The sequence below is a fragment of the Poromitra crassiceps genome (genome assembly GCF_964638095.1).
Source record: "Poromitra crassiceps genome assembly, chromosome: 8".
NCBI classification, from domain to species: Eukaryota; Metazoa; Chordata; class Actinopteri; order Beryciformes; family Melamphaidae; genus Poromitra; species Poromitra crassiceps.
This window is the reverse complement of record NC_139629.1, coordinates 32,293,073-32,318,184: the sequence shown is the minus strand read 5'-3', so window position 1 is coordinate 32,318,184 and position 25,112 is coordinate 32,293,073. Positions and strand designations below refer to the sequence as shown.

Genomic DNA, 25,112 nt, shown 5'->3' with positions numbered 1-25,112 from the left:
GGCTGATCCCTCATATAGATTATAAATTGAGTGCAAGGCAGGCACTTGTGTAACCAACACTAAGTAACAAAAATATTAGTAGTGAAAATGTACGTAGTTATTTCTTAGTAATAGTTATTAGTTATTTTTAGTAGTTTTAATTAATTTCTTCCACATTACAGTATTTGAAATCAGGAGAAAACTATGACATTCAATATTGTAGAAAAAAAATCACAATTCACAGAATATCACAATATTTGATAATATCAAATATTGCCCCGAGCCTAAAAAGTATACAGTACTAATACAGGATTAGATGCAGTACAAACAAATAAAGTGACTACCACTGTACACAGCACTGATGCAGTATAAATACATTAAGGACTTCTACAATGACTTCTACTCTAAATCTGATTAGCTTTTCACAACTTCATAATTTAGAAATATGAAGGCAGAGATTGGCGATATTAAAAGCCTAAGGTCTTATTTCTTATCCCTGGTTATCAATACTGTGTTCATTCCCAGCTGAGCGTGTGGCTGGATTGGGAGATGCTGTTACTGCTGCGCTGTGAAAAATGAGTCTGGATGTTAATTTCCCTAATGCAGAGACATTGGAGAGCCTCCATCATAAGACTTCTTCATAAAGAACATATTAGTTTTATTACAGGGACTATGGCTTTGTCAGATGAGCGCGCACACATGAACACACACATGCACACACACACACACACACACACACACACACACACACACACACACACACACACACACACACACACACACACACACACACACAAATCAAAGCAATCTGAGGGAATTCAATTTCAACCTCACAAAATGAAAAGCATCACAGGCCATATCAGTAAGACATTATGAAGACCAGCAGCTCTCTGCTCCACAGTCTCATTGAGCACGTGCAAACTTCACAAGGTCTTAATGAACCAAATAATAATAATAATAAAAAAGGAACGTGCCAACATTTTGGGAGATTCGCCTATCTGCCATCTTCCCCATAGTAAGACGAGACGACGATGATTGTGGGACATGATATCATCAGGCATATCACTTGATGATTGTGGGGAATGACATCATCAGTGGGTATGACATCATCAGTCGGGGGCGTTTGCATGCCGAGTTGATGGATTGTGTTTGTTTACTAATGATATCAGTCACCAGTGGCCACCACTCGACAATGACGTCATCGATCTGGCCACCAATCGACGCTTGGGGCTGGAGCCCACAGGACAGACAGACGGAAGGACGGACGGACACACAAAGTCAGGTATAGGAGTTGCTGCACCGCTTAAAAATAGTGACCGCTAGTTAGCTTAGCACAATGAATTGCAGTCATTGGTACTGCTTAGCCTATCCCCATTAACAAGGAAATTAAAGGAAATAAAAATAAACAGCAAAAAAGAGAGAAAATGCTTCCATACTGCTCACCTGACGTAGGCTAATCCAAGTTTCTGCAAGCCTGTTTTTAGCTGAAATCTGCACCGTAGCCAGCAGGTGTTGCACGATGGTGGCTGGAGGATACTGTATCCTGCTAGAAGGCATCTATCTTCTCCTCTTACTATCTGAAAGATGGCTAATAGGCAAATCTCCAATGTTGCCATGTTCCTTTAAAGCTACAATATGTAACTTCTCTGCAATAAAATATTTAAAAATGAGAAGACCTACCTATGTTATATGTATATATATTTAGTTGTGTACTTACATTATCCCTAATGTGTCCAACAATGTTCAAACCCAGAGTCAAATCTGTCATTTTATTCAAGGACATGGGTTTTGCTTGCCTGCCAATGGCATCATCAGAGCGATGGCTGTCGGCCAGATCTCACGCACAATTCCAGCCAACTATTTTCTTACTTTTTCCAGTCACGTCACAGTCACTTTTTAGATGTTGGTTGTTTCTAACTATATCTTTTAACCGGATGAAGGATTTTTTTTTTGCACATGATGATTTCACACATTCATTTAGTTTGATAGTTAGTTAGTGAGAGTTGATTTGAGTGAAGCTGATGCCAGTAATTTGCTGGATATTGTTGTATGAAAGCCATAGCGCCCTTAAAAAGGTTATTTTGAGACATAGGAAAAGCTTTCTGCAGCGATCCAGGCTGGATCACTGTTGAGTTACGTGGATGGAGCAGATATCCATTCATATGGAGATGCAGTGGATTATTACTTCAGCAGTTTGGGTGAGAAATGGGAAAAGTTTGAGGACAGATTTCCAGCATCTGCTTTGTTGTGTTGATTCTGAAGAGCCTGATCAATGGAAGAAGTCTGACAGCTAATCCAGTGATTAAAGAAGAACTCTCTGCCTGGTTTTACAGATCTCTCGCTCCATCTCTCCCTCCGTCTCTCTCTCCCTGGTGAAAAGACAAATTATCTGAGAAAATGAACATTATTCCTCAACTACTTGTCAGGCCAACATCAGTGCTGACAGCGAAGGAGGGATAGAAAAAGAGAAACAGAGAGAGATACTGGTCATTTGACGGGGTCCAGAGCCTCTTTGAGACTTATGGATGAGTATGATACAGTATATGGTCATATATAATATATATGATAATATGTATAGTACAGTTGTATGTAGGGGTTGGTATCGAGTTTCGATACTTACTTGGCACCGAAATGAAAACATCGATACTAAGGGGTATCGAAGCCTCCCTTTTCAATCGATACCAATTTTCGATACCAAAACAAAACAGCGTCATTGAGCCTATAAGCATGCGACATGCTTGCGCAGCACACCACGCTCTAATACGGCTGGTGATTGGCTGTCATGTAGAGGCATGCAGGAAAAGTTACACCCACTTTAGCCGGTGTGTGTTTGTTTTGAGGCAGGCAGCGTGCGCTGCGGAGACAGAATACAAGAAGTGGAACTAGCGTTAGCCACTCAAGCTAGTCCTATCCTGGAGTACCATATGGCGAAGATGATGAAAAGCAGGGAAAGAAACAGAAACAACAAGGACTGGTTTCCACAGACAAGAGAAATAATCGAGAGGTGGGTCAGCTTACCGCAAGTTGTTGTTGTTAGCGGTTATCAGATCCCTCAGTCTGACAGTCTGGCTGTGAGTTGTAGCATTAGATCGTTTAATTAATTGGCGCCCTAACGTTATGCGCAAGCGGGCATTGTGTATTTTTAGCAACTCGTTAACAAACGCTGATGTCATGATAGTTTGTTGAATGTAAAATTTAAATGCGATTCACTTTGTGCCATTAAGGCTATAGGCTATTGATAGGCTAGTCAATGCTCAACTATTGTCTTCCATGCATGAAGTGAAGCTGTCTCGTCAGTTTTGACAAGAATGACGTTCTGTTGCAGCAGTGAGCATTAACCACTGATGTGCAACGCTAGCGTTAGATCTTCAATTAATTAGCGTTAACGTTATATGCAAGCGGGCAGTTATCGCCTATTGTGTATTTTTAGCAACTCGTTAACAAACGCTGATGTCATGATAGTTTGTTGAATATAAATGGGATTCACTTTGTGCCATTAGGCTATATTGATAGGCTAGTCAATGCTCAACTATTGTCTTCCATGCATGAAGTGGAGCTGTCTCATCAGTCATCAGTTTGGACAAGAATAGCGTTCTGTTGCATCAGTGAGCATTAAACACTGATTTGCAACTCTCCGTTTTGCACTGAAAACTATTGCACTGATTTATTTGTTTTATATTTCTTTCCTTTGTAGTACTCCAATATTTTTTTGTAGGGACAGCAATAAGTTTAGACAACTTAAAGTTATGTTAAATACAGTAGGTTTTATTTCTTTCTGCTGTAAAACTTGATTGGTATCATAATTGTCAATGTGTAATGCAGTTTTATTTTTGTTAAAATTGATTTTTCTAAAAATTGGTATCGAAAAAAGTATCGTTCAGGAACCGGTATCGAAATCAAAGTATCGAAACGGTATCGATATCGAAAAATTTTGAACGATACCCATCCCTAGTTGTATGGTGTTTATATATACACAAACACGAAGTATTTATGAATTGGATGTACGAGTTGATGGATGGTGAGAAATGGGTCGGATGAAATAAGTGCGTACTTCTTCAAACTCCTTTTCAAGCATGTTTATGAGAGTTTGCTTATTGTGTTTATTGTATTATTCTATTTTTGCCCTTTTGTTTTTTTTACATTTTTTACATGTTCGAAATGAAAATGATCAAATCAAATTAAACGACTAGGTCAAACCTAGCATATTGGCTGGATGTGTGTGATGCTGTGTTACTGTATATTATAGCTATTATATTATATTATATACTTTTATAGTATTATTATTCTCTAAACATTTATGTTGCTCTGCACTGTTCGAGACACCATTATTAGGTATTCACAGCGAATGCTGGAAAAACTATTGTTTTTGTCCTTATTATTCTTAGACGCAGATTGTAAATAGAGCTCAGTGTCCGATTAAAATTTGGCACACACATAGCCCACCCCTGTAAGCTGGTCTCTGAAAAAAAGAAAATGTTCTGTTTGCTTTAACCCATTGATACCTGATGCAGCATTTGCGTGTATATCCCTCATTTGTGTGTGTATCCCTTTAAGAGCGTGAACCGCGTGACGCGGTTCGCGGTCTTAAAGGGATACACACACAAATGCTGCATCAGGTATCAATGGGTTAACCTAGTCTCGCTTGCCAGACACTCTCCCTACAACGTTGGATATCAGCATGTATCAGCGTATTCCACACCAACACATCTCTTTTCGTCCCTTTTCTGTTTGTTTTGTGTAGAGTATCCCCACCTTATTTTTGAATGCCCCACTGTCAAATAATTATGGGTACAAGGTCCGGTTTAACGTGACTTATTGTTGCAGCTTGCCATTTCCTTTGTTATACTTTTTGGCTGGAGACCCAAATTATAAACCGGAAACTGGAGCACGTTATAAAAGTTATAAATATAGTCACGTTATAAACAACTAAGCGATGAAAATAAGTCCTGGACTTTTTCGTTCTATCCCTGATTCCCTAGCATTTTGTTCCTACTTATGTATTGCATACTGTCTAATAAAATAAAATAAAATCAAACCAACACTGGGGGTATGGAAACAGTGTTACTCGAAATGGTTAAAAGTTAAATCAATTTGGTCATTCAGTGGCATTTTACTGCCATGTAAAGTAACTAACGCTAGCCGCTAGCATTAGCCACAGTAGCCGACTACCCATAATGCATTACGCTATCCCAGCACCCGAACGACATTTAATGCATAAAATAAAGCTGAAAAGGAAAAGCAGATTTCTAAATAGCCGTTATTTATCGTTATTTGATAAACTGAGCACACAAGGGTAATCTAATGTAAATGGTTACTTTGTACTGTCTACATTTTTTTCTAAACTTATAAAAGTGACATATTAACCCTTACAGCTGTAGAGCAGAATGGCTCTGCTGTAAAACCCTCATAGATGTTTTTTTTTGTCAAGTTAAAACTGTCTATTACACCGGAAGAAGCACCCATAGGCATCATGGCAGCTAGAAATAAGGTGGATAGAGAAAGGTGCTGACCGTATGTTTAATATTTAGGTTCACTGGCTAACTAGAGCTAGCTGAATGTCCTTTATTGATTTTGTCGTTGTTTTAGATCTGCTTTTATTTCAATTTATTTCTTTTTCTTTTATTCTTATTTGTCAGTGTTTTGTTTTAGTTTTGTTTGTATTTTATTGCTCGTCTGTCATGTAATATGTATTGTTGTCTTGGACCCCAGGAAGACTAGCTGTCGTTTAGGCGTCAGCTCCTTATAAATAAAAAAATAAACCATAACAACTTCATAACAACTGTATGGGGGGTGAGTTTTTAGATAGCTCGCCCAAATAGATGATAGAAAACATGATGTTTTTGGCGTGATTGATAGCCGATCACCGACCAATAGCAGGTGGCGCTGCGGCTCTGGGAAACCCCCTCTCGTCACTTCTGGCTCCAAAAAACCAAGATGGCGCAGCGGCCAAAATGCTTGCAGCCAGTCATTTCATCTATCTGTGCTTTGTCCATTACAGCCTGCCAGCTTCCCTCTCAGTCCCCAACACTGCTGCGCACACACACGCACGCACGCACGCGCGCAGGCACGCACGCACGCACACACACACACACACACACACACACACACACACGCACGCACGCACGCACGCACGCGCGCACGCACGCACGGACGCACACACACGCGCGCGCACACACACCCACACACACACACACACACACACACACACACACACACACACACACACACACATCCCCAAGGCCAGCGCTTTATCTTTGTGACACATTCATAAACCCTGACACACACACACACACACACACACACAATTCACCCATCCCCCCATGTGCACGTTATCACACTATCCATTCAACCATAAGACAGGTGTGTGTGTGTGTGTGTGTGTGTGAGAGAGAGAGAGAGAGAGAGAGAGAGAGAGAGAGGGGGGGGAGGGGAGAGAGAGGGGTGAGAGAGAGAGACTGTGAGTAATGACGGTGGGTCAGGGTGTCATCAGCTGGTTGGGTGGGAGGCTTTGTCTACTAGTTACCTGAAATGTGTGTGTGTGCATGTGCCCGCGTGCGTGCATGTGTGTGTTGTGATGGTCAGATACAAGGTGAACACTGCTGGCTGAGGAAAGGAGGTGGTCAGAGCAGTGAGTCCATTTTGGAGCTGATTGGTCTCCTCTCTCTCCTCCAGTAGTATTGTTAGTTCTGTTTCTCCACATTAAGACTACATTTCCCATCAGCCCCGTGGCTTCCAGCAGATTTCCCTCCCGATGCAGCAGGTGGAGAAACAATGCAGGATGCAGAGGAGAGGCAGACAGGCTGAGGGTCTGGTCTGTGATTCTTTATCGTTTATCTTTATCGACTGAAACAGGGTAGAGAGGCGGGGCATAGTGTGGAGTTTGACTTGACCGTCGAAAAGTGGGCGTGTCTGGGATTAGGGACTGGAGTAGGGATGGGCAATGAATTTCAAATTTTCCAATAATTGTTTTTATGATCAAGATCGAATTTTATTATTTAAAGTCGAAAATCATTTATTTATTTTATTATTTTATCGCCGCCTGTCTCTTAAGAGTGACATGTTTGTCCATGTGATGTTCCAGTAGCTGCTGCGCACTAGAACGGCTCAGCCTGTCAGTGTGACAATAGCACCTCTGGTAGGACCCAGCAGCTCCTAGGTAGAAACGTAGTAGAAATGGTCTATATTGTACAGCAACACTCAGCCACAAGGAAAAAGTTTCAAGGCTCGTTACTGCATGAAGAAAATCTGATATTCTGTCTACTGTCCCCTGAGCCATCTCGGCTACGCTAACAATGCTAACGTTAGCATAGGCTAATGTAGGCTCAGGTCTGGCTGCCTAACGACAATAGAGCGACAAAGTCACCCCCTCTATCTCTCCATTGGATTTAATCCACCATTCATTTTTCCATAGACCTTGCGTAAAATGAGTATAAAAATTGTTTTACTTGGTCAAACCAATAGGGCTGGGTTAAAAAAAATCGATATATCGATATTGAATCGATATTCATGTGAAGGAACAAGTATCGATACATAAATCCCAGTATCGATCTTTTAAAATGCATTTTACAATTTTTTTTTTTTAAATAAACATAGGCTATAATATTATAGGCTGTGTGTGGTAGTTAAAACATAGTTTCAAGTTGATGTTTATTTATGTTTGTAGTTGAAACAAAAACATAAATACTGTAGGCTACATGTGCATTGTGCATGCACCATGAGCCAGATGTACAGACTTCAAATCTGTTTGCGCTATAATGTTTGTGAACTGGAAATGTTCATGAGCTGTATTTAATTTTATTTAATTTACAAAGCATTTATACTTTATGAAACACTGTTTACAACATGCTGCTGTTCAATGATTCTGTTGTATAGTGGAAATCTAAATTTGTTTGGCTTCTCACTGAAGACTGTAAAGAAAGAGACAGAAGACTGTATAGAAAGATAAGATGCTGAATGACTATGTTGGTCATGTTTAAATAAAAAAGAATTACATGATGTAACTTCTTGCTTTATGGTCAATTCTTAATGTAAATATTAATATTTTTTAATAATGCACCAGGTTAGAGGGTTCCTTGTACAATTTACAGCATTAGTTCTTTGAGAATCTCTTCCATTATCAAAGCAAAACTGGTATTGTAACTAAAATATCCATATCGAATCGTATCGTATCGGAAATCGTATCGACTTGGGACCTTGTGTATCGGAATCGTATCGGGAAGTCAGTGGCGATACCCAGCCCTACAAACCAAGCAATTCAACTATACTTAGAATCAGGGGAGACTAGAGATTGAATGATATGAAAATTTCATATCACGATTATAGTTAAATTACAAAATTATCACGTTCTCAGTATTATCACGGTTTGTTAAAATGTGCTGAAAATGTTCAGAAAGTACTAATACACTCACAGAAATTATTTCACCAAGTTTTATATTGAAAACTGAGACCGAAAAAGGATTGACACACTCACTGAAATCATTTCTCCAAGGCTGCACGTCTGCATCTGGGAGACTGTTGCCAACTTTGCTTGATGATGGACAGTATTTACCATGTTTTTCAAAGCACTGTAATCATGGTAACACGGTAATCATGGTACTACAGTTTTAATGATAATGACAATTTGAAACGGTACGGTTATCGTAAGGAATTTTATCATGGTTATCATTCAAACCGGTTATCATTACAGACCAAGTAACATTTGGGTTAGGGTTAGGTTTTTTTTTAGGGGTGGGCGAATTCCGATGAAAAATCTACTTTGGCTGAGCGAATTTCGAATAGTGTTTTTGCTAGAAATGTCCATACCTAGACTGGAGTTGACGCATTATTATGGATCCCACTGCACTTGAGGGCAGAACACTACTGACCATCACTATCTTTAAGGAAGCCATGATGTTTATTCCTGTCAGGGTGGAAACACCTCTCAAAAAGAATGTAGACACAGGAAACTAAACCTCTCCACTGACACAACTTATTATATTAGTGTTGAATGCGACGAAAAGTCAGAATCAGTTCAGTTCCCCCGTATCAACCAGTGTAGCAGTCTACAATCAATATGTAATCAATGTCAATTAAACTGCATCAGATAGCAATATCTGGTACATAATATAGTCATCGCAATGACTAACTGTAATGCAACAATATAGAGAAGACATTTCTGTTACATTTGTATGATGTATAGATGTTAGAATTTTATAATAGTAATAATCAGTTTAGTATTCTTATGTTACTTGTTTCACAGTGTTACAGAGAGAGAGAGAGAGAGATCGACAGAGGGTTGGGGGGGGGGGGGGGCAGAGGGGGAAGGGCGAACAATTGGGGGGGTAATGGAGTGACCACCAGACAAGCTATTATCTAGGTCCTAGATATGTGTGTGTGTGTGTGTGTGTGTGTGTGTGTGTGTGTGTGTGTGTGTGTGTGCGTGTCCTAGAATCTAGGACACGCGCACGCGCACACACACACACACACACACACAGGTCCCCCTATGCGTATGTATGTGATTATAGTTGATGAAGCTGTTATAAATCCCTTCTCTCTCCTTCTCCATGTCTCTGCAGCATGCCTCCATGAGCCATCTGAACACTGCAGGTCACAGCAACATGATGTCTGAACACTGCAGGTCACAGCAACATGATGTCTGAACACTGCAGGTCACAGCAACCTGATGTTACTGCATGATCTATTCTATAACCAGGCTGCTGTGACCCTCGACCCCTGGCCTCACACCACTGGCTGGAATGTTGCTGATCTGATCTGAAGCTTCATTCAATAATCACAATAACCAATGAGAGTCGCTGTGGACTGCAGCGTTAGACGACATCCACCACAGACTTTGTTTTCATTCTAGAACACTGTATTAAAAACCAAAATGATCTACGTCCAGATGGGCGTTTTCAGAAATAATCTCCGTCCAGACTCATACGCCTGACATACAACTGGGCATGTGCGTGCCGGTGTAAACAGGAAGCAGAAAATACGTGGGTGTATTATATATGTGGGTATCATCGTTTTCAAAAGCCTCTGTTTCTGCCTTTCCTTCTTTTTTGATGCATTACGCAATGCTGGAGCTTCCAACTAAAACAGCAGTAGAGGAGGGCTGGTGCCTCCTGTGTTTTAGTCAGAAGCTGCTAACAGATTTAACACTGCACACGCTAACAGATTTAACACTGCACACGCTAACAGATTTAACACTGCACACGCTAACAGATTTAACACTGCACACACTAACAGATTTAACACTGCCCACCCTAACAGATTTAACACTGCACACGTTAACAGATTTAACACTGCACACCCTAACAGATTTAACACTGCACACACTAACAGATTTAACACTGCACACCCTAACAGATTTAACACTGCACACGTTAACAGATTTAACACTGCACACGCTAACAGATTTAACACTGCACACGTTAACAGATTTAACACTGCACACCCTAACAGATTTAACACTGCACACGCTAACAGATTTAACACTGCACACGCTAACAGATTTAACACTGCACACGTTAACAGATTTAACACTGCACACCCTAACAGATTTAACACTGCACACGCTAACAGATTTAACACTGCACACGCTAACAGATTTAACACTGCACACGTTAACAGATTTAACACTGCACACCCTAACAGATTTAACACTGCACACACTAACAGATTTAACACTGCCCACCCTAACAGATTTAACACTGCACACGTTAACAGATTTAACACTGCACACCCTAACAGATTTAACACTGCACACACTAACAGATTTAACACTGCACACCCTAACAGATTTAACACTGCACACGTTAACAGATTTAACACTGCACACGCTAACAGATTTAACACTGCACACCCTAACAGATTTAACACTGCACACGCTAACAGATTTAACACTGCACACCCTAACAGATTTAACACTGCACACGCTAACAGATTTAACACTGCAGACAGAGGTAAATACACTGCCGTCAATATGACAACAACCAGCAGAGAGAAATGATCAATTGTCAAGTCTGTAATATTGACTGGGAGAAAGACCGAGAGAGGGGGAGAGAGGAGAAAAGTGAGAGATGGAGAGACAGAGGGGGGAGGAGAGAGATGGAGAGAGAGATAGAGATGGAGAGAGAGAAAGAGGGGAGGAGAGACAGAGAGAGAGCCTTCTGTCTGTTCTGTCACTTGGCACACTTACACAACAGGCAGAGAAATGTGAGAAAAGACAAATGGACTGGAAAAGAGTATGTGTGTGCACGTGTTTGTAAGAGTGTGTGTGTGTGTGTGTGTGAGCGAGAGAGTGTATGTGTGTGTGTGTGTGTGTGTGTGTGTGTGTGTGTGAGCGAGAGAGTGTACTGTATGTGTGTGTGTGTGAGAGAGTGTATGTGTGTGTGTGTGTGTGTGTGTGTGTGTGTGTGTGTGTGTGTGAGAGAGTGTGTGTGTGTGTGTGTGTGTGTGTGTGTGAGAGAGTGTGTGTGTGTGTGTGTGCGTGTGTGGGTGGGTGTCTACCTGTATTGCAGGTGCCAGCCATTCCCTGGTGAGTGGCACACGGGCATTTCTCACCTCACTGACAACCTGTGTGTGCGTGCGTGCACGTGTGCGTGTGCACGTGTGAGTGAGTGCGTGCACGTGTGAGTGCGTGCACGTGTGAGTGCGTGCACGTGTGAGTATGTGTGTGCATGCGTGCATGTGTGAGTGTGTGTGCGCGCACTAAACAGCAAACTGCTTTTAACACCATGCTGACCACAGAACACTGTATAAGATATGGGCTGGGTGGCAGCAGTACACGCTACCTACCAGCAGGCAGCTCTCATAATGAGTATATAGAGCATAATGAGTATATAGAGTATATAGAGCAGGGGTATTCAATTAGAATTCAGAGAGGTCCAGTTCGAGAACATTTCCTCAAGCAAAGGTCCGCAGCATCATAATGTCTAACCTGCGTTATGATTCAGTGCCATAAAATACCCTAATAGTTGTATCAATGTCTGTATGTAGTCAGCAACAAAGAACAACTCATTAATTTCAACAATGTTTTTTCAGTTTTCACATTTAACTGGAGGGATTTTAAAATACTCAAATAATAAATCATTCTTATTTTCAAAGAAAATAAGGGCTGCATTAAAAAAAAAAAAACATATAGCAGAAAGCTTTTGAAAATGTAAAATAAAGTGCTTAAGAAAAATGAAATAAAAGTAGCAGCTTGAGTTTCCCTTTTTCTGGTTTTTGGAGTCTTATCTCAACATATTTGAACAATTGAACAGCTTACTCCTCTTCTGTTCTGAGAGTAAATGACTAGCTGACTAAGAAGTCATACTTTTGCAGCCTGGGGACAGTAGTTGTACTGGGAGGGAGGGAGACCAGCCAGCCACAGAGACAGAGACAGAGACAGAGACAGAGACAGACACAGAGACACACACACACACACACACACACGGATGGAGCGGATATGTTTTCTCAAATGATTCACAGTGCTTCGTTTGGTAGTGGCGTTTCACATTGCCGCTTTTAATAAGTGCAACGGTCTCGCAGCAGCTCAGACAGACAGGCTTTGAACTGTCCGTGGGGAGGAGAAACATGTACAAATCTGTCCATTCTTCATTAAAAACTCAGTTCTCTGTGTCCGCTTTTCTCTTTTTAGAGCACGCCATAGCCTACTTCTCACCTATTTCTCCAACGTGTCTGGGTTTTTTTCTCCCCCGTGTGTGTGTGTGTGTGTGTGTGTGTGTGTGTGTGTGTGTGTGTGTGTGTGTGTGTGTGTGTGTGTGTGTGTGTGTGTGTGTGTAGCGCTGCTCACTGACACCAGCTGTGACAAGCAGAGAGGACCCGCACGGAAAAATCTTGGCTGTAAATTTCAATGGCCGAGTAGCGTCACGTGGGACTCCAAACCAGTACCGTAAATGCTAGAATAGCCAGAAAAGCTGCGCAATTTAAAAATACAAAACACAGCAACATTGAAGAAAAATCTCAGTATAATAACAGCTTATAGGTCTGGGAAGGGGGGGTTGTGTTGTGTTTCGAGGGGTAGTGTTCAGCAGGCTGACAGCTTGTGGGAAAAAGCTGTTAAGCATCCTGGAGGTTTTAGAGCGGATGGACCTGTATCTCCTACCTGAGGGCAGGAGGACGAACAGATGATGAGCCAGGTGAGATGAGTCCTTGATGATGCTGTGGGCACGGCGGTGTGTGTGTGTGTGTGTGTGTGTGTGTGTGTGTGTGTGTGTGTGTGTGTGCATGTGTGTGCGTGTGCATGTGCGTGTGTGTGTGTGTGCGCGTGTGTGTTTGTGTGTGTGTGCGCTGTGTGTGTGTGTGTGTGTGTGTGTGTGTGTGTGCATGTGTGTGCGTGTGCATGTGCGTGTGTGTGTGTGTGCGCGTGTGTGTGTTTTGAGACATGATTTAAATGTGTATTTGAGTTGTACAAGTGGAAGATGATGAAACAAAACTAAGTTATTTCAACTGGAGGCGTTCAGGGCACATAGAGTGGACAAACATGAGGCGCTCAGCAATGTAAAAAACAGCCAGCAGGGGGTCTAACTGACAGGACCTGGCTCAAGCCTTCTAGTCACTCATCAGCTACAAAGAGACCAAGACCCATTTCCCATGATTCCCTGCAGCTGAGCCAGGGGGCGGGGCCTACCTGCTGTGATGTCGTCATCGGTCACGTCCATTTCCTCCTCTGGAGCCTTGGTTTCTATTGGCTGAGCCTCGGGTGGGGCCGGGGCTGGAGCGGCGGGATCTGCGGACGTCCCAGCTGGAGAGAGAGAGAGAGACAGAGAGAGAGAGAGAGAGAGAGAGAGAGAGAGAGAGAGAGACGAGAGAGAGAGAGAGAGAGAGAGACAGAGAGAGAGAGAGAGAGAGAGAGAGCAGAGAGAGAGAGAGAGAGAGAGAGAGACAGAGAGAGAGAGAGGGGCGGAAAGAGTAAAAAGTATGTAAAAACTAAGCCCTGGTTCACACCATAGGCATCGCAGAAGCAGTGCTTCAGGGAAGCTTTGAGCAGGAGCCTTGTCATTTCCCACCAGAAACACTCTGTCTTGTCCACGTCTTGCCCAGCGCTGCCCAGCGCCCCCTCACAACTTGCATTGACTTCATGCCTGGCTGCTTGAAAAATAGACCAGAAGCTGAAACTATCGCTGCAGCGTCACTTCAGAGTGGCGTGGCGTGCGGCTGGTGTGAACGGTCCTCCGCCTGTTAACAAGGACGCTGACATGAAACTGCGTTGCTTCAACATTGCTTCAGCGTAGCTTGGCGTATAGTGTGTTTGGGCTGTGAGAGAGCACCTGGAACCGGCAGGGTCCTAAACGAGATGGTAAAATGCCTGAGCTCAACATTTCAATTGTCCATCTCAAAATGATTTAACCCATTGATACCTGATGCAGCATTTGTGTGTGTATCCCTTTAAGACTTAAAGGGATACACACACAAATGCGCCATGGGTTAAAGGCCAGTGGGCAAGTCAACTAGGGAATGTATGAAGCCAGTTCTGGAATTCCATTAATTCGAAAATCCCGCCGGGGGGCGCACGTCAGGTCCGAAGTGACGACACGTACATTGGCTCCAATGTAAAAATGAGCCGACTTCTCTCTCGTTCTGTGTCTTAAATAAACATTTTCCGAATGAGCTTATGGTCTGAATAAACAATTTCAAGTCTTTTTCATGCTCTCCTGGGCTCCGTTTTCTAAATTATGGTCCCATTTCGAGTAAAAGAGCCGATAAAAATTATAACTTTGGGGGCGGGATTTTCTTTGATTTACACCAGCCACAGGAAACCAGATGATTCCAACCAGTTGCCAAGGCAGGCTAGCTAGCTAGCTAGCAACGTAGCCAGAGATTAAAAGTAAAATAACAGAAACAGCGTTACCCTTATGATATTTTAATGATGTTAGTAGACACACGTAATAGTATAGATCCCCGTTATGAGGTATGTTGATCAAAAGAACACCTAAAACGCTATATCGAAATCGGGTTTTAGTGGACGGGCAGCTCTGAAGTTGGGGCTTCAGAGCTGATCTGCGGCTAGCTAGCTAGCAACGTAGCAACAGTATAGAGCCCCCGAGGTCTGTTGATCAAAAGAACACCTAACGCTATATCGTTATGTAATGTGACTTGTGACATGATCACCACATTTCAATAAATATAACGTTTTTGCACATTTGAATGCTGCTGGTCGTTTGTTTAATGCTGTATATTGGACATTTAAAGCTGATACACAATTGTGTTGAGGTATTCCGCAAAGCTCAATTAAAAATATAACGTGTAACCACGTGTAACACTTGAAACAATCAAATTTAACTTTTTCACAGCAATACACAGTCCAGCCCACCATGGTATGGTTAAGGATTGGAACCATTGTTTGAATTATATCGAAATATATTTGCATGGTGTAGCATGTAATGCAGTCTGTTAAGATACTGTAAACATAGATACTCTGTGACACAGAAAGGCAGACGAGCTAGCAGCAGGGATCTTGTCACCCTGATTTCAGATAAACTTGTCTGTCTATAGCTAGACAATATTACTGTACCATAATACCACAAGCTAAAGGCAGCATACACCAATGGAAGGATGGGTAGCATTTGTCATCCAGGCTATACAGTAACGTTAGGCTATTATAAAGTTATGAAACGCTGATTCAGACGTTACAATAATATGACATAATATGAGCCAGTTAGCCTAGCTAGAGAGAGTAATTTCAGACCACCAGATATCACCATATTTCATTTCAATAAATATAAAGCATTCGTTGATTGAAGCAGACTGCTGATCGCTTGTTTCTCCGTCGTCATGTCCTCATGGTCCAATCTTCGGTTCGTAGTTCGTGTTCACTCGACATCAACAATCTTTATATCACATCTGATCATTTTATCCAACCTGCCTCTGACCAGACAACTAATGGATCGTTCTGCGCGATCATATTTGCGACATTCAGATACATGATAATATACAACAAGGCTATCTTTGTTGACAATGTTTATTGACAAAAGCATTAAAACAAGCAAATATAACAATATTCTCCGGTCACTGGCAGATAGGCTACAACTTGTTCAAAGCAAATCTCTCATGTCAGCATTTGGCTTGTGTGTTATGGCAATTTCCTATGTTGAAACAACTGATCAGCAGTAACATGTAGTTTAGCGTTAATCTCAGGAGAACAGAATATTATAGCTTTGATCGTCACAAATCATAATCCTCTGTTGTGTGTCCCATCGGTACTGGACGGCGCCTACCCCTGGAAGAAACGAATTAGACACTGTTAATCACTGTATAACGTTAATGTCTGCTTACCCAACACTACGTGCGATTGGTAAATACTGTAAATGCAGAGGTGGATAAAGTATCCAGAGGAGTTTAACCCCCTTGTTCCCCCTCATTGATTGATAGTTGATCTAACGTTAGCTAGATATATAACGCTATAGCTGGTAGATCATATGAGTATGCTTTGAGTCTGCCTCATCTCAAAGAGGTAACCTAGGTAAACAGAACTGCGTTTGTTTTCTGTCTACGTCCGAATCTGTGCAGCATGCAATACTAGACACTGTTAATCACTGTATAACGTTAACGTTTGCTTACCCAACACTACGTGCAATTGGTAAATACTGTAAATGCAGAGGTGGATAAACTATCCAGAGGAGTTTAACCCCCTTGTTCCCTCTCATTGATTGATAGTTGATCTAACGTTAGCTAGATATATAACGCTATAGCTGGTAGATCATGAGTATGCTTTGAGTCTGCCTCATCTCAAAGAGGTAACCTAGGTAAACAGAACTGCGTTTGTTTTCTGTCTACGTCCGAATCTGTGCAGCATGCAATACTGTTTAACGTTGTATAACGTTAACTTATGCTACTCTAGTCTAACGTAGCTAGCGTTAAGTCATGCTATGTAATTAGCGTTACGTTAGAAAATAAGATTACCTCGATTTTGTGGAAGATGCAAGCGCAGGCTGGTGACGCCGCGCGAGGTCTGGAGGAAATAATACTCTGGTTTTTCTTCGGGCTATTGTATTCAATGTGAGAGCATGGAGCAAGGCTAGCAATAGCAACTAACGTTAGCAACATTTGTTAGCCAAGCTAACGGCTAGCAGGGAAAATAACATGAACAAGATGGATGCCGTGCGGAGGAAACCCTCCCCCGAGTCCCGTCCACGCTCACGCCCTTTCCTGTTTTCCCGGCTCCAGGTTTGAACAGATTTCCCACAATGCAACAGAAAATCCATTCATCCAATCAAACGAAATAAACAACAATATCGGGAAGTGAGCTTCATTTTGCTGTGTCAAAAACATATAGCTAAGGTGGTCCATATTATGTACTGTCAATGGTTTAAAGGGATAACTCCAACATTTTGGGAGATTCGCCTATTTGCCATATTCCCCGATAGTATAACTAGCATGTTAATGTCTTTCTGTCTTTCTCTCCACTGTTCGTGTATTAAAGGGGCCATATTATGCATTTCTTAATTTTGTATCATATATATGTTGTTACAATCTTGGATGGGCTAAACTTCAAATAAATAGGTGAAAGTGTGGCGAGAGCATATTTCTAGTGACGTCAGTTAACTGCTCTGTACCTAGCCCGGCCCCGGGCCCCTCCCTTCCCTGTTCTGACATTCCAGACATTCCAGTAGACTGCCGCAACAGTGTAATCACAAGGGATTTCTGCATTCTGGCCTCATTTCAATCTAGTATTAAACATACTATTGGTTCATGTTTGAATAAAAACACTGCTTGTATCGATAAATATGCACATTACTACCACAAAATGAAAAAATAATTTTGAAAAAGACTCGAAATAACAACTTAAATCGAGCTCTGTTTAGAGGGGGAAATCAGCGTCAGGCTGCCTTGAGGAAAACGGCACACCAAAAAAATCATCACTCCTCGCCTTTGAGAGTAATCTGAAAGGCTGTGAGGGACACAGCGTCCCCTCCGTCTCCGTCTCCCTCTCCCTCTCTCTCTCTCCCTCTCCCTCTCTCTCTCTCCCTCTCCCTCTCTCTCTCTCTCTCTCTCCTCTCCCTCTCTCTCTCTCTCTCTCTCCCTCTCTCTCCCTCTCTCTCTCTCTCCCTCTCTGCATGATTGTGATTAGCAGTGGTTCTCAACGTGGGGTCCAGGTCCTCTGTCTGGGCAGAGGTTTGCAAACACAAACTTTCCCCCCGCTGCCCGCCTGGAGTATTTCAGAGGGTGGGGGTTCTTAAAGGGGACAGGACCTAAAACAGAGCGTTTCAGACAGAGGGGTGAACTGAAGGGGGCAGTGAGAGCCAGTACAAGATAACAATTCGTTTTTTAAACTATGAATGATGCAATAAGTTACTCTACTGGAGGCCAACAATAAAATAATAATACATTATATTAGCAAAATATGGGCCACTTTAAAAAGTCAGTTCACCCCTCACTGCTAATTAGCTTAGCACTACGATGGCAGTCTATGGGACAGCTGCCTACCCACATTCAGTCGGCCAAAAGACACGTTCCAACAGCACCAGAAACATTCCCATGTACATGTTGTGACTCGTGTACTCACCACGCCATCAAGTCATAATCACGTTACGGGGAAACGCTCATGTTTTAGACGTAAATCCATAGCGAGATCTAACAAAGATGAGACAATGAGAGCGCCTGAGGCACACATGGAGGGCGCATGTGACAGTGACTTTGTAGCTGTAGAAAATAGTCACACGTGTATCAGTCAATTTGAAGTCGGAGAGAAATAACGTTTTAGGTGTTGCAGACTCCCACAAACACAACACAAACACTTACACCTTCTCAAAGTCTTCCTTGCAGGTGCACACAAATCAAGAAGGTCACACTCACACTCACAGCAGCAAGCTCCTGAAATGGACCAAGTGATGCTCGTAAGAATAGTGCTGCTCTGTTTATTCTCAACAGAAAACTCTGCGGCTCCGCCTACCTGCATCTCTCTCTCTCCCCCCCCTCCCTCACGTGTCGGGGAGGGCGAGCTACGGCTGCATGTAAACGGAATATTAGTGGATTATTCATTTAGTCGGAATATTGCCAAATTTTCCGAATATGGGCAAAAAGCGGAATATTGTGTGCATGTAAACGTAGTCACTGAAGCCACATGTACTCTCCTCTCTAGATTATGCTCTCCTGCACTCCTCTCTGCAGCCCGCACACGTCTAGGATTGATTATTTTATTTTATTTTATTTTATTTGTATTCTCTTTGCACTCTTGTTCTACAGGTTGTGAATTTAATTTGAGGAATGTAACTTGCCGTTTTGAAAATTACCTCAGTTGCACATGAATTCACTTTAAAAACGTAGTGTACGTTTCATATTCAAATAATGTTATTTTGTTTAAAAATGTCTCCTAATATCCATTTATTAACTCATTGAGTGCCAATGACGTCTAAAGACGTCAATTCAAATAGTAACGTAGAGTGCCAATGACGTCTAAAGACGTCAATTGCGTTTTTTGACGGTGGGACGTGGATCAAAGCCTGATGCATCTCCTGTAAAAGTATGGGGGATTTTGAAGGTGTATAAGCTATTTTACGGACCATTAGGTGCGACAGTGCTCTCCAGATTAGAGAAAGGTGAGGAAAAAAACAGAGAAGCAGCCGTGGGCAGTGGGCACACGGAAACCGATGCATGCTGTAACGTTAGCTGTGCCTGTGAACAGCAGGCAATCTGCTCCCACAATTGAGCCTTTCTGTCTGTTGCGATAGCCCCTCCACATTATTTGTTGCCAGAAAAGGAGCACCCGACACGAGCGTCTTTCTGAAAAGATAAATTATTCTCAGCTGGAAGCGCTGGGAGCCGGCGACAAAAACGGCGGAGTGCTGTGAAAATAGGCTGGGTGCAGCGCACTTTGAAACGTGCAGTGGAAAATTCAGAGCAGAGAGCCACCAGAGACACTCCCACGGAGGAGGGGTTTGCAGTTGAGGGGGGTGGGGCACGCAGGGCACCATTCAACACCGGCCCAGACAGCAGGCTCGATGGACAGATTGGCAAACACAAGCTAGAATATCTGATGCCCAGCAGCAGTAAATCAAGACCAGCAAGAAGACCAGCACTGCTGGTTGCAGCTAAAAAATATTATTTTGCTATCAAAATTCCTTTGTTTTCACTCTTTTATTGAAGGAAATTATTTTTGAGGTGTCACTACATCAGAAAATATTAGCTTCAGAGTCAGTGATGTGCTTGAAATGCTTCATTTCACAAAAGGCTCATTATCTCTCTCTATGTCTCTCTAAACTATCTCAGCTTCTAGTTTGAAACGTCTGTTTTTGGTGAAATCAACCTATCTTCTCCGGCTGATAACTAAAGAACGGAAAATGATATCAATAAACTTTTTTTTGCTGATGATACAAGAGAGTCTCATCGTTCTTTGGGCGTGTTCGGTGTTTACATAGTAATATCACACAATATTCTGTGGGTCTTAAGTTATCACTGAAAACGCTCTGAAAGGGCTGGCACTGGGAGCATCCGTTTTCCAAAAGTGGCTGGCACTCAATGAGTTAAGGAGAAACGCATTATTTAATAAAATTTTATCATGCCCCTAAAATTCTTTGTGTGCTCCTAGTTTTTTCAACTTAGGGGCACACGTGCTCCTTCGGAAAATGCTAAGTGACCAGCCCTGTGTGTGCTAGTGTGAGTGTGTGTGTGTGTGTGTGTGTGTGTGTGTGTGTGTGTGTGTGTGTGTGTGTGTGTGAGTGTGTGTGTGTGTGTTGTCATTAGCAGCTAATCAGAACAGGTTTGTGTGCTGCTCCTTATTCCCTCTGTCCTGGTTAATCAGCTAATAAAGCTTTATAGGCCTGGCTCCCTATCTGGACTATTAATGAACACACACACACACACACACACACACACACACACACACACACACACTCTATATTTAGTGTTTTCATTTAGCTCTTATCTTTGCGTTGCCAGTTAAGAGCAGCTTTTCATTAGAGGCTGGCTAATGAATGAAGCAGCTAAAGGTGAGAGAGACATGGCTAAGGCTAATCTCTGGCCACACAGCTTAATTAATGACTCTCAGTCACTCACTCACACACACACACACACACACACACACACACACACACACACACACACACACACACACACATAGACACACAGACACACACGCGCGCGCGTTTCCTCTATTCATTCAGCAGCAATGACTATGTACATCAGTGGTTCACACCCGTGTGGTCGCCTGGAATTCAATAGGGTCGCCTGATTTTTATTTTTTTTACACCGCACACAATTTAAAACTAGGGAAGATGATTAGGGTCACTTACAATTATTATTTTTTAGTTCTGAGTTTAAAGTGAAAGTGATAATCTCTAAGATTTCAATTTTGTTCTCTTGGGTGACACCTATGGTAATAATAATAATAATCATATTAACAATAACATCAATAACAATAATATTAATTATAATATGAATAATAATAATAATAATAATAATTGATTGGATTTATATAGCACATTTCAAGACAGGGGGACAGGAAGGGGAGGGAACTACATGATGTGTAGCACCCACCTGGTATGAGTGGTAATTGCAGGTGAGATCTAAACAGTGTCAATGGGCTCACTATCAGATAGATAGTGACTTTAAAGTTTTTTTTTTTTTTTTTTTTTTTTTTAATGTTTGAGATTATAACTTTAAATCAGGATTCTGAGAATAAAGTCAGAATTCTGAAAATAAAGTCAGAATTCTCAGATTAAAGTCAGAATCCTGAGGGGAAAAAGAAGCATACTGTTAGGGCTAATGTACACCACCTCCGGAACAGAAGTGGTACGGCTGCGTACAGACCCACACTCATGTCATCTGTCAGACAATAAAAGACGATAGAATAGAACAGGTGTGTAATTTTTCCGTACCACATGTATCGGCCATCATTTAACATGGGCGAGAGCGCAACACAGCCGTAACGCATCTGGTGTACATTGCCTGTTACATGTGACATGACCGACGATGTCACTGATGATATTATCGATGGTGTACAGGAATTTGAATGTCTAGTGTCCATAGATTTTTTCAAAATTGGGTCACAAGCCAAAAAAGGCTGGGAACATGGACTACAATATTCCCATCTTAACCCGGTTAAGACAATACTCTGAGTAACAGCATGCTCTGAAGCACCCTTAAAGGAAGCAGCTTTGTATCATTACAACATCAGTTTATATCAGAAAACTGTCAACAGTTTAGCAGGCATTCATTTAGTTTGACAGTTGGAGTTGATTCGAGTTAAGTTGTGGACCAGTGATGTCATTCATGCACATATCGTTAATTCGCCTAATTCAAAGGCCTCAAGTTGGAGGTTACGATCTGGGCTATATTTTTCTCTCAACACTTCAAGGTATATCTAGCCTTTCACCAAGCCTGAGGTCAGTCAGGGGTCTTGGGCTTAAAAATGTTGGTGACCAGTGGTCACTGACGTACTCTGTGTAGGCTAGGTTGTCTGTGATGCTGTTGACACTGAACTTGCTGTTGTTTGTGAATCAACAGAGGCATTTATAGTTGGCATTATACTGCTGTAAACTGACTTTTGAACGCTGCACTTCCGTCTGGCCTTGCAGATATATACTGTACAGTACATCCCTCAGCCCCATCACTGAAACACTCACACACACCTTCTCACCTACCTCCTGTCTATGAGTCGAACTGTACTCAAACATGCAGTGTGACACACACACACACACTTTTAAAATGCAGTGTGTGTGAGACACACACACACACTTTTAAAATGCAGTGTGTGTGAGACACACACACACTTTTAAAATGCAGTGTGTGAGAGACACACACACACACACACACACACACTTCTAAAATGCAGTGTGTGTGAGACACACACTTTTAAAATGCAGTGTGTGAGACACACACACACACACACACACACACACACACACACTTCTAAAATGCAGTGTGAGACACACACACACACACTTCTGCACTCATAAATTAAGGCACACGTGAACAATACAGGGACGAGTGGGAAGACTCAATTACAACATCAAGTCAAGTCAGCCAGAATAGAACGGAAACTTCCCGTTACAACTTTCAAAATAAAAGTACCATTGCAACTTTTTTTGCTTGTTTTTTTTGCAATCCAAAATACTCCAAGTACCAAAGAGCAAATAAAAAAAACATTTGCATAGAAACCTGTTTTAAATTAGCATAATGTTGTGCCTTCGAAAAGTAAATTTTTTAACAGGCAGTGTCATGCAGTAATAATTAGCGCTTTTAACACATTGAGTGCCACAGCGCTTCAGTAAAATTGTCTGGAGCCTGTGCCAGATTCACTTCCATTCAGTTGAAAACAGCTATATAATTTTTTCTATTATGGCTATATTAACGGGGCTGGACTTTAATGAAACATTGAACACTCCTGCTTCTTCCAAAGAAGAAATTTTGTTTCTAGACAGTTCCATTATGAAATGACAGCCTCTCAAAAAAGTGCACTTTCAAGGGTTTTCTGTCGTTTTTTTTTACTTTCCAAGATATAGTCCCTTTTATGAATACCTTTTGCACTCTAATTTCGAGCACATTCACTGACTCTGGCTGGTGTTTTCTGATGTGGTGGCGTGTGGTGTGGTTTCTGTGCAGCCTGTGTGCCACACACCCCTCTCCCCCCCCCCTCTCCACCTCTGAGCTGCGGGCTCCTCCCACACGCACAGAGTTTGTTTTCTCGACTCCGTTTTTGCCCCGGACAGATCCCAGCGCCCATCAAGGAAATGATGCGCGCTGGCAAACGCGACTGAACGAAAAGGCTTGGCCGTTCGGCTTCGGATGCTGGCTTTCTAGGAAATCGTGTGGAGATAGATAGAAGCATAAGAGCTCAGTTGTGAGCGCGGATGCAGCCGAGCCCACTCTCCGCTGTAGACAGAGCAATATATACGGCTCTGGCAGAAAGCATGCATCGGTTTCCACTTTGATCACGGCTTTCTCCGCTGTCTCCTGTACAAAGTAAAGGATCTGAGGTGGGTGGAGCAGCTCCTGTGACGATGTTTAAGGTGGCACCGTGTGATCCCTTGAAGGGATTCATGCTCACTGGCTAGGTACGACCTTAAACAGCAGAATTATGGAATAATATGAATTATGATTTTAGGACGTCCACAGACGTCCTTGGCACTCCTCGTTACTTTTTTTTAGGACGTCCACAGACGTCCTTGGCACTCAATGTGTTAATTTGAAAAAAAAATCGTCTAGCTTCCGTATGGTTAGCAGCCACGAAAGCTAATTGTTTTCACGTGAGTTTGCTGGGTTCAGTTAGGCTCAGATGCAACACATCAGATAAATGATGAGTGAAGAAAAGATCGCCTTGACCACAGTCACCGCACATCATAAACGAGTTGAATAGTAAGTTTAATATCATCTTCTCATGTAATCTCATTCAATGGTCAATATTACAACAGGACATTTGAGTGGTTGGACTGCCCCCTAGTGGACAGAACGGCCCATAACAACAACATGCTGATTATTATAGGCTTTATATAACACTATAAGTAAAATTAAAAATCCATAAAAAAATGGGCAGACCTAACACACACGTAGACACAAGCTGATATACACACATATCCATAAACCATGCCACTTTTGTGTGTGTGTGTGTGTGTGTGTGTGTATGTGTGTGTGTGTGTGTGGTGCGTGTATGCGTGTGTGTGCGAGTGTGAGAGAGAGTGTGTGTGTGTGTGTGTGTGTGGTGTGTGTGTGCGCGAATGTGAGTGTGTGTGTGAGTGTGTGTGTGTGTGTGTGTGCGTGCGAGAGTGTGTGTGTGTAATTACATTGATTAATCCCGGTTAACATTGTGCTTCATGTTCCAATTAACCAGGTCACAACTGCTGACAGCTACACATAATGACTCTGTTCACACACACTCTCACACACGCGCGCGCACACACACACACACACACACACACAAACGCGCACACACACACACACACGCGGGTGTGCGCACACACACACACACGACACACACACACACACACACACACAGACACCACACACACAGCACACACAACACACACACACACACTCACTCACTCACTCACTCACTCACTCTCACTCTCTCTCTCTCTCTCTCTCACACACACACACACACACACACTCTGACAGAATGCCAATACAGAGCCGGGGTGTTGATTATCTGTCTCATACATTAAGTGATAAAAACTGAATTGAACTTAATTAAAAATAATTGATGCTCCCCTGTA

The 25,112-nt window shown here is 42.3% G+C and overlaps 1 protein-coding gene across 1 annotated transcript in view; it reads right to left on the bottom strand.

The window, feature by feature from the left end:
• The window catches only part of wdr7 (WD repeat domain 7), a 366,561-nt gene that overhangs the window by 102,589 nt on the left and 238,860 nt on the right, over positions 1–25,112 (bottom strand). The window contains exon 22 of the mRNA XM_083642120.1: positions 13,595–13,708. Coding sequence (XP_083498246.1) covers positions 13,595–13,708 — 114 coding nt within the window. The remainder of the gene's footprint in view (positions 1–13,594; positions 13,709–25,112) is intronic.